Source organism: Glycine max, chromosome 11 (assembly GCF_000004515.6).
Source record: "Glycine max cultivar Williams 82 chromosome 11, Glycine_max_v4.0, whole genome shotgun sequence".
Lineage (NCBI taxonomy): Eukaryota > Viridiplantae > Streptophyta > Magnoliopsida > Fabales > Fabaceae > Glycine > Glycine max.
This window is the reverse complement of record NC_038247.2, coordinates 18,347,177-18,358,675: the sequence shown is the minus strand read 5'-3', so window position 1 is coordinate 18,358,675 and position 11,499 is coordinate 18,347,177. Positions and strand designations below refer to the sequence as shown.

Here is an 11,499-nt window from a genome sequence, read left to right as displayed (position 1 = left end):
TCCTAATAAAAATATTTTCAAATAGAAAATAGTTAAGTTGTCAACCGATTAAAATCCATTTGAAGATTAGCTGATAAAAATGCTCCACCAACTAACTCAGAAGCCAAGATTGTTCCTACGTACGAAATTGCCAGAGATTCAAAAGGGTGGGCTCATGACTTGTTTAAGTTAAAACAACTGCGAAAATATGCTTTTCCGGGAAATCTTAAATTCTTGATCTTTTAATATATCGATTGTCTTCTTTTTTGTCTTTGGTGGGTTCATATATGTCAATATTTAATGAATTCAACTACCAACATGAAATATCAAGCTCCGTAGACGATATAAGAACACACAAGTATAAAAATTAAATTCCAAAAAATAATTTTCATCCAAAAGCAAGTACATTTTCATTTTCATTTGCTCAAAACTTTGCTCTGTCAAAAGACAGTGTTTTCATTAAAAAAAAAAAAAAAGCTTGTTTATCAACCTAATCAACTTAATACATCCTTAAAGTACAGTCAGTGAAATGCGAGCTCAAAATGTATAATCATATGGTTTAGCTGCACAAACACTATGCTTGCATCAATTACTGAGAAATTTCCGCTTTTTGGTGGTGTTCATGTAAGGTCTGATGACCCATTCTATTTGAGCTTCAGCTTGATCCACCGTTCCCAACTTTATCTGCAACAAAGTTTTTGAAAAAATGAGGAATTGATTGTACTTGTTTCAGAGTTGTATTATGAGGAATAGGCCCGGTTTCAACAACAATCGACTTAGGAAGAATACTGGAGTTTAAGGTAAAGCACTTTAAGCAAAATATTTAATCTTATACACTATTATGCAAAATATTCACTTTAAGCAGCTATAATACCAGACATAAATAGCCGGTGCTTCACCACTGCATTACAAAAATTAAAAAGCAATGCTTGATCACAATTTAAAGTGATACTACTTATTGAATTAGTCTAAGATTCTGTCAAGCAGCTACATTCATGATTTACAAAAATTGGTGGAAGATACAAAACCAAGACATTTAAATGAAAAATAAATCAATACAAGATCAAATCAAAATTAAGTTCGAGAAATATTTATAATGATAACAGATTGAAATTTTAAAATATATCATATAACCCATGCAAAACAATTGCTAAACTATGCAGATGTAAGTAAAATCTTAAATCCTAGTTGCCACAATGTATTCAACAAAAAGGAAATTGTAGTTTTTTTTCTTAATTTTAGTAGCATGTAGTTATTTCCTTCCAACTGGAAGATCATCCCATTCTTCACTACATCACTAATAACAAAGCAATTGATAGTGAGCTTGATGGTGATGCAAACCTGATAAAGCCGTAACTCAAACCGGGGACCAATTTCCTTCAGTTCTATAGATTTAGGGCCCCCATGCTTTTCATAAATATGATGCCTGTATGTAACAGACACAATGTCAAATGAAAAACAAACTCTAACCAGAGAAAGTTAATAGAACTTGAACAAAAAATTGTAAAGAAGACAGGATGCACAAAACAAAATACATTGACCCAACCTGAATGAGATATAGTCAGACTGGTTGGAAAAGGTGACAATACGTTTTGTGTCTGGTTTTGGCACTGGAAAAAGATGCTTCAGAATGTTTGCGGTTCTGTCACCTAACTATTTAATGTCCAAAAGAAATTCCAAACAAGATGAGCAGTCAGCACACAGCAGTGTAATTATTGTAGTAGATAGTAATTACTTTTGTTAGAGTTTGCCAAAGCATATTTTCTTAAAAAGATACACAGGAAATAATTGAAAAGTACATGGAAAAACGGTCATTATACACAGATCATGACCCTATATGTCAATCATGAATTACCAATGCTTTCAATAATTCAATGTGACTTGACAGACTCAAGTTTTTTCACAGAAAAAATATGCAATTTATTGTGGGAAATAACTTTATTGATCAAAAATCAACAATAGCCCAGTGATTGAGCACCTTTAGTGGCACATCCAATTTCCTCCGTTTTCTGCCAAATTTTGCCCAGACTTGATCTGTCCAAATGTGGATCCAGACCCAAAAGAATATACAGTATGATACAAGAATGCTGAGTAATTCAAGAGTCTTGGACCTCTGCCTCAATTCCCAATTGTACAATCCCCCTCAACCCTTTTTTTCCTAATTATATTAATTCTACAAGCAACTAACCTACCCTGCCCCACCTAACTAACAAACTTCTGATAGTCAGTTGTTTACTTTACAGTGAAACTGACCCATTAAGGGTTGTGATCCTCTACAGCTGCCTTGCACCTCCTTTCATAAACCTTCCTAATAGGTCTATTTCTATCAGAATCTCAGTCATACAATTTCTTATTTCAAAGACCTATAAGTACAAGGGGTGCAATTAAAAAATCAGCTATATATTAGTTACACAGACCAGTGCTCAACTGATTGACAGCACACCTTCTCAGCTCCAATTCATGTTCAAGTACTGCTCCCATCATCTTGGGGCTTGGACATGATTCTATCATCCTTTTCTCAGTAGATGTTATTCATATACTCTCTCTTGATATGTTCACTCCTGATCTTATCTATTCTTATACGTCTACTCATGCACCACAACATTCTCATTTCTGCAATGCCTAATGCTATTGTCAGCACTTAAGAGGGAGATAAGAAATTTGAACAGTTGAACCAGATTAACCAGTCAAATGCTCAACCACAATCATACCCCTACCAAATACTAAAACCACAACCAGTTTGCATATTTGCACACTTGATTGGTTAGAAACACATTCTCTAATGCTAAACCTGGTTCGTACCACTTTGGTTTCAAAAGCCAGATCAGATTAGCCAGAGGACTGGCTGCTGGTTAACAACTCTGTTTAAGAATACTGAGCATTACAATTTACATGTCAACATTGGAATTAAATTTCTATCTAGTGCAATCTTTAATTAAAGTTTGTACAAAAGTTTTAGTCAATGATATAACATTGTGCTACAGCCTATATCAGTTAATATCACTTTACTATCAAAACATTTTGAACCCCAAAAATTCCACTACAGAATAAGATATGAACCAATGATACTGCATGACCTGTAGTTATCAGAAGGTCCAGTGACGAACGCAACAGACCATTCCCAGTGAAATTTGGCACATAAAAAGGTAACAAATCCAATACTGAATTATGAGTACCTTAGTTGAGAAATTATCGAGAATCAGATGTGGATAAGCCTCAGGCATTGTTCCAATGGCTTTCTTGTCTTTAATTTCATGCCTTGTAACCTACAAGAAACAACAAATTAGCATATTGTCCCCAAAAAATCAATAAGAGACACTGTAAGACTAGTACTTGCCACGTTGAGTAATCCAAAATATGCAGTTGGACCAAATGGTAGATGGCAAACAATTAAACCGTCTGGTACACCACGATGTTCATGGACCAAAACAACATCTGTATAGTCATGTGCACGACAAGATTCTATAATCTCTGAGATAACCTGAAATGAAAAGGAAGATTGTGTAAGTATGTAGAGGAAAGACCATAGGCATTGGCAAGATTGTAGTCAATTAGTTCAAGGTGTCTAGAATTAGCAACTGATTATATTTCAGCTATATTTATAATCATGCTTAATCAACAAAGTGTTGAGCAAGCAAAGAAAAGATTTTGACCACAGGAAAATAAATATTGAAAATTACAAACACTCAAGTCAAGTTAGAGCCACACAACAAAAATTATTGTCAAACATATGAGGAACAGATGTTTTAAACAGCACCAAGTAACAGACGATAGAGTTGAAAATAAAACTAATTCAGGAAATTCATTTGCATCCTGTCCATTTAAGCAGTAAATAGTAAATACATCAACCTGATATTATGAGATGGAAAAAACAGCTTAATGAATGCAACTAAACCCAAGCTGAGATGCACTGAGGCAGACATTTATTCCACCTAGGTACTTACAAATAAAAGTTAGAAATTCCTATGTTAGAAGAGGTAAAGCTATGAAGACCGAGAACTATGGTTTTCATGTCAAACAATAGATTAGTTACATTATGATTTAAGAAATGTAGGAGTTAGAATAATGAAGCCTAGTGGTCCAAGTGTTATTCATGAGATACCTTCAATTGTGGCTGTGATATCAATTTCTTTAACAAGAAACAAGAGGATAAAGTTTGCATCTCATTGGAAGACCCTTAGCAAACATACTATCAAAAATGAAATTATATCAACTTCACATTGCCTGAATGACTGAGAAAGTAACAAGTAAGAACCAATTCTGATATTTTTTATATTGAGATTCTTTCGGTGTGTTTAGTTCTAGCAACTCCTGCTTTCAGTTTCTTGCTCATTCTCCAGATAACTCTTCCTTCAAGACCATTTGGAATTCAGAAATCTAAAATTCCCTCCAAGGTCTTGTATTTGTTTGGATAGCAATTCTCTAATCTGATGTGTTATGTGCACATCTATTTTGGAAACAACATTGCAGTTCGAGCACCTACTTTCTTATGGAATAACCGAATAATTAATTTAATTTGAAGTTGTTGGATTGCTCATTACTAGGGGTGTTATGTCACCACACACCATGGAGTGTTTTCACACAATGAGAAAAATGCTTTTGCACGACAAGAAAAATTTATTGCAATGTTCAGTTTATGAGGCTCTTCAGTGCATGAGTATATTCATCTGGACCATTTGAGCATCACGCCTGAAAGATTAAGGGGCTTTTGCATATGATATAATAAATTGTGTCCATGGTATCTCTTTTGGTTGCTTTTTTCCATCTACTCATTTATTATCCTCCTACCCTAGTTCTCTTATTTCTAATTACAAACACACTTTGTTATCGAAAAAATATAAACAAAGAAACCACCCAATAATCAAATATTCGCACCACAAACATGCAGAAGACGAGACAATGGACGGAAAAACAGTAAGTAAAGGCACCAACCTGACCACCGCGATTCATCCTCTGTGCATTGGGAAACACAAAACTCAACTCCTACACAAAAGAATTGAATAACAATAAATAATGAGATGTCTGCAAAGCATCAAACAAATATATACAAAACATGATTTATTTAAATAAAAAGAATTGAAACAAAAATTCACCAAAGCAAGCAAACCTTAACAAACTGTTGAAGAGGAGCACTCGGATCCCTGGAAGTAGTCAGCAAAATTTTAGGATCCTTTTCCGCAGCATAAGCATACTCATCGTCAATGTGCGTTCTCGGAACTGAATTCGTTCACAAACCACAATTGAAACACACAATTAGGTGAAACAAGCAAAACAAAAAAAAACTAATATGACCCAGAAAAGGGATTGAGAACTGAATTCGATCACGAACCACAATTGAAACACACAATTATGTGAAACAAGCAAAAAAAAAAAACTAATATAACCCAGAAAAGGGAAATAGAATCCATTCTAAGTGATTATTACAAAATTCACAACAACAAAAAAAGGGTAGAAATGAAAATATACCAGCGGTGTTTTCATCTTCGAGGTCGATTTCGCGGCGAAGAGCAGCTTCCTCGTTTCTGAGTTCAGTGGGTATGGGTTTCCCTTCTGCAAAAAAAAAAAAAAAAGTATAATTTATGAGAAATAATAAAATGAATGAAGAGGGATTAGAGTTAGGGAAGACCTTGAAGAGCTTCTCTGATTTTGCGCTTCTTTTCGTAGAGCAAGCGTTCTTTGCCTTCTAAGCTCTTTCGGTACAAATACTCTCTCCTCAAACGGATGTTTCTACGCAGCATTTTTTAATACACTCACAAAACAAAAACCCTTTCACAGTGCACCGTTCCGATCCGTTGAATAGAAATAAAGGAAGAAAGAAAAACACAGGCAACGGAGTGAAGACAGTATGAAGCGGCGGCTGGGAAGATGAGAGAAGGAAGGAAAGAAAAAACAAGAGACGGAAAAGTAAGGTTGGAGCAAAACCCCTGCCTTTCTGTGCCTCTAAACCCTTTTTTTAAGAGGGGTAATCCTTTCTTTTCTTTTCTTTTTTTTTCTTTCTAACTAGAGTGGGTGACACACGGGTAAATATTATTTATAAATATTTTAAATACATTAATATTTTAAAAAAATTATATTATGAAATATATTTATAAAATATAACATTTTACTTATTATTTGTTGTGTTACATGTAGATATATAGTTAATTATATGTCTGGTAGATAATATTAATTTTTAAAATACAATAAACGAGAAAAATAAATATTAGTTTTGTTTAAATAAGATAGTAATTTATATAATATAATAATTTCTAGTTATAATAAAATAAAAACAAGATATTTTTATGAAAAAATATTTTTAATTATATTTTTTAAATTAAAACTTAAATTCAAACCATCTATGTTATATATATATATAATGAGTAAGGTATAAGTTGGATATTATACTACTTGTTTTTATACTCGGGCTTTTAAAAAATTATGTATGTAAACTCATATTAACATTGAGTAATATTTATGCAGGTAGTATCCTTATCTTATGAGTACCACAATGTACATCTAGTCTGTATGGGTCTTTGATTTACAATTTAAGAATTCTTATATTATTATAAATTTTAATACATGTGTAATGTTTTTTATTTTAAATATATATTTGTATATGTCTTTTAATTTGTGCATGTGAATATGGATGCATATGCTTAGAAGTAAAAAAAAATTAAATAAAAAATAAAACAAATTTAAAACAATATTAAGATAAATATTTTTAAAACATATATTTATATTAAAAATAAATAATTTGATGAATGATCTATCAGTATAGTTTTAAATGAGATGTTATTTTTTACAAAAGAAAAAATATGCAATAGGAAAACTCACGAAAATCACTTTTTCTTCAATTATGACGAAATCTGTTTCCTTTTATAAAAATTACACCTAATTTAAACCGCCAATACATAATAATCTTGCGGCTTTAAATATTTTGATATATATATATAATAACTTTCACATATTTTTTAATAATGAATTAGTTAACTTTAAATGGTCAATTATATCACTTGACTCTTTTATTATAATAATTGATAAAACTATGAAAAAATTAATTTTTTTTCAACAAAGTAATATGTTAATTTAAATAATTAAAATATTTAATTTTAATTAATGTATATGTATAATTAAATTATTAAAAAGATATAATAATATTTTTTAAACAAGAACTAAAAACAGAATGGACAATTAAAATCTGACCTATTGAGTTTTAAATTTTTTAATAATTTAATATGTATATATATATATATATATATATATATATATATATATTAGTTTGTAATAATTTATGTAATATTATAATAAAATATGAGAAAAATATTTATAAATCAAATCTGAGATAATATTTACTGTTTGAATGAACAAACGTATGCTAATATGTATTTTCAATTAAATATTGAAATTTAAGTTTATGTTTAATTATATAAATAACATCAATTTTTAAAAATTAATTATTTAAATTAACAAATTGCTTTGTAACAATTTACATAATAGTAATATAATTAAAATATAAGAAAGACTTGTATATATAAGATCCAAGAAAATATAAAATCTGATGTAACATATATTGTTTGAATAAAAAATATATTTAAATAAATAAAATATTTTAATTTAATATCATTAATATGATTTATCTCTAAAAAATATTAACAAATTAGTTTATTAGTAATATTTGTAAATAATTAAAGAAAAAATTAAATAAATCAAATAATAAATTAAATGAAATCAAATGATATAATTAACTAATTAAGATAACTAATTGGTTGTAAAAAAAATGTTAGAATTACTATATATATTACCAATCTAGATTGGACTGGTGTAATTGATATCTCCTCAAATAAATTTTAATTTTTATATAATTATAGTTCGTTAATCAATTTCAAAACACAAGTATTGTAAGTTTGGATTAAATAGAGTAAAATTTGATTTATTTTATTCTTGGATGCATGTATCCATTAAATTATTTATTTTAATTCATAATAAATTTCAATACATTTTTTTGTCATCTCTAATCATTATACTTATAACTTACATTAAAATATTGATCAAACTTGAGAATTCAAAAACAAAATAATATTCTTATATTATATATCAGATAAATATATATAATATAATATTATATATATATATATATATATATATATATATATATATATATATCAATTAATATTCAAAACCATAATCACTAATTTTGTTTAGTACATGCACACTAGTCGCATTAATTATTAGAAAATATATTTTAAATACATTAATATATTTTATAACTTATATTAGGAAATATATTTAAAAAATATAACATTTTTATTATTAATTATTGTGTTACATGATATATTCATGTTGATTATATATTTGGTATACTATATTAACTTTTAAAATAATTCAAAAAAAAATTAATTTTTAAAATACAATGAATGAAAGAAATAAATATTAATTAAAACTTAAATTCAAACAATGCATGTCATGCTCTATATATATATATATATATATATATATATATATATGATGACAATGAGTAAAGTATAAGTGGGATACTAGAGTACTTGTTTCTATAGTCGTACTTTTGAAAAATTCATGTATTTGGACTCATTCCCATGTTGATAGTAATACCTATATAACTTGTGCCCTCTTATGATACCTAAATGCATATATCCGTGTCTATTACCTACATTTTAATTAATAAAAAAATTGATAAATGAATAATATTAACAAAAAAATGATTGTAATTAAATTAAAATCTCATTCGAAGATTTTTTTGTAATTATAATAATTTATTTGTATAATAGATATTTATAATAATTTGTATAAAATATATTTATAGCAAATGCATAATAAATTACTCTAGGAGCATCACAATGAAAGTTGCTTTATATATATATATATATATATATATATATATATATATATATATATATATATATATATATATATATATATATATATATATATATACAAAAATATAATATTTATAAGTTAAACAAAACTCTAATTAGAGAAAAATTAATTAAATTACTTTGACCACTACACCATTAATGGTATAGAACGGTAACAACACCAACACCGTCAACCAAGAAAGACATCTCGTTAGGTTGTGTCAGACTCAGTCTTTTCACTCAAGCCCATGCACAACCTACTTAATTTTACCAAAATCGATTCAACTTTTTTACATTGAAGGCACCACTACTAAAAAAGTAGTATTTTACGACGCACATTCTAAGACGGTTATTGCACTCTGTGACATTTTTGTAATTATGGTTAAGTTAAACGAAGACAGGTCTCTCCAAAGAATCGTCGTCATCTTTGTTACCCTAATAATTAATCTGGTCTCTCGCACGCGAGGTCAAAAACCCTGTGTTCAGAGCTTTCTCCCATTGTTCATATGTCCTCCGTGTTCAGAGCTGAGTCCCCGGTGTCGCGTGCATCCTGAGTTCAGAGCTAAGTACCTGATGTTCCCTGAGTTCAGAGCTGGTGCCCCCTGAGGTCAGAGCTGGTGCCCCCTAAGGTCAGAGCTGAGTCCCTGGTGTCACGCTTTTCCATCCATCATCAGCCAGGTAAGTGCATTTTACTCCGGTGGGTTTGTGTTGAGCTGCCTTATTTTCTGCCTCATTCTTGTTTTTGAGTCACTCACACCTAAGATACTTAGTTTTTGGTTAGAAGTGTAAAGAAGCATTCAACATGTAGATCAGATGTCCGATCAAAGCATCCTTAGTGAACCCATGAAAGTAAACCACAATCAAGACAATCCCCATTTTTCAGTAGTTTGAATCGAGTTGAACTAACATTGTAGGTCCTCCTCCTGCCATTCCCATGAGATTAGACCAACTTCAACTCTCGTGTCCTTTGAGAGGAAGTTCATCTCCTTCCTCACCATCCTCCACCTGTATAAAGGTATTAACACCTACAAAAGTATAAAATGAAAACCCATTTCATAAGATTTTTTTGTAGGGGGTGGGGGTTATTATGGCAGAGAGAGCAAGCTCATAGTTCTCATCATCACTAGGATAGGTAGAATCCAACTTGTGATAGAAAACTTCATCTCCTTTGTCCTTTACATTCTCCACTTGTTCCTGTGAAAAGTGATTCAAGCCAAATAATATTGGGAAACGGTGTTTCCATACAACATACAACTTGGCTTGCAATAAGAAATGCTAAGAATGTAAAGATCATTAAGAGCATAGTACTACGGATCTTATCCTCTACACTTTACTTTGTAAACTTGAAATATGATTCATGAGTGCCTGTTTGACCGCAGAAAGAGAGTTAAGGCATTTTCTAGCTTAACAGATAAGAATATGCGTACAAGTCTACATAGAGGGGTAGATACATTAAGAATAAGAGTAAAACCTTACTTTATTTTGATTGTTGTTATATAACCAATATGGGATTTGCTAACTAACTTTCTTAAAATACACTGAGGGTGTTGCTTCCTAATGTACTCCTATAAAACAAGTGGGTCTACATTAGCAAATATTTGTAGGGTTTCATATCACATACCCACTTCCTTTTTAGAAAGAATATGTTAGCAAATTGTAACTGCAGTTTTTTAAAAATACAACCAAGTGGGTGTGTACATTACCAAATCCCTAAAAGTTAAGCTAGATTTTATCACCTTGGACTTTAAAAGTTAAAACTTAAAATCTCCAATATTTTTCATCCCTCCATCTATTTAAGTTTCATGTTGTTAACTCGAAAAGGCTTTGAATAATGTTAAAAGATAAACATGGCATATCTATGAAAATTAGGTCTTTTAACTGAGCCTAATGATATGATGTGATGTATGTAGCTTACCTCACCTAATGGGAAAGACTTTAGTTGTTGTATTCAGCACAATCAACTAATCCAAAAATATGTTGTTTTGCCAGTTTTAGACATCATTAGGAATTGTGTCCGTACAAAATTTTCTATATTAGAGTATTCATATACCTTTTGAAGACACCTTTATGGCTAAATAATGTTATTTTCACCCAAGCTTGGCTAAGCTAGAGATGCCATGTTATCTTGTAATGTGGCAAATCAGATTTTAATGTTAACATTGTTAAAAAATGGATGGAGGAGGGGATGAAAATTTGGGGATTTTAAGTTCTAGGGACTAAATTTATTACATTTATCTCTAAGAATCTAAATTGATTAAAAAATTTGCATCTTTCACCAGGTTAAACCTAAAAATTATAAGTTACTTTCATTTAAGGGAAAGTTTCATAAGGTATAACAAACAACAACTAGCTGGGAGAACAACAACTTAATCAAGTTTCAGGCATACTTAGAGCAAAGAAAGGGACATTTCTTACATGGGTTTCTATAACATTAGAAGAAAAGTAAGTAAATTATATATTAAATAAATAGGCCATAATCCAGTGAATCTGTGGGCTGACATTAGATAGTAAAAAAATTGTAGTTTTAAAGGTACATTGTTTGGTGCAATTATCTCTAGATGTACATGAAAATTGATATTGTAGAATAAGAGTTTGTATACATACCTCATGTCGTTGAAACTCGATTGAACGTGCTAAATTCGTTCTCTTTGTCAAAATATTTTTGGGT

At 30.1% G+C, this 11,499-nt stretch overlaps 1 protein-coding gene across 1 annotated transcript; it reads right to left on the bottom strand.

Moving 5' to 3' along the window:
* Positions 1–369: 369 nt before the first annotated feature.
* On the bottom strand, positions 370–5,905 carry LOC100803810 (U3 small nucleolar ribonucleoprotein protein IMP4-like). Its single transcript, NM_001255853.2, has 9 exons — positions 5,606–5,905; positions 5,446–5,529; positions 5,087–5,196; positions 4,912–4,962; positions 3,317–3,460; positions 3,156–3,245; positions 1,526–1,632; positions 1,321–1,405; positions 370–663 (listed from the first exon to the last, which is right to left on the bottom strand). The coding sequence occupies exons 1-9, from the start codon at positions 5,715–5,717 to the stop codon at positions 565–567; spliced, it is 882 nt and encodes a 293-aa protein (NP_001242782.2). The 5' UTR covers positions 5,718–5,905; the 3' UTR covers positions 370–564.
* Between the last annotated feature and the right edge of the window lie 5,594 nt (positions 5,906–11,499).

What these genes read in the sequence shown, in the direction of transcription:
- LOC100803810 (NM_001255853.2), bottom strand. Translation starts at nt 5,717, where the DNA reads ATGCTGCGTAGAAACATCCGTTTGAGGAGAGAGTATTTGTACCGAAAG. An exon ending in GGATGAATCGCGGTGGTCAG is followed by an intron (nt 3,461 to 4,911) that starts GTTGGTGCCTTT and finishes TTTTCATTTCAG; the next exon opens with GTTATCTCAGAGATTATAGA. An exon ending in TCTGACTATATCTCATTCAG is followed by an intron (nt 1,406 to 1,525) that starts GTTGGGTCAATG and finishes TGTTACATACAG; the next exon opens with GCATCATATTTATGAAAAGC.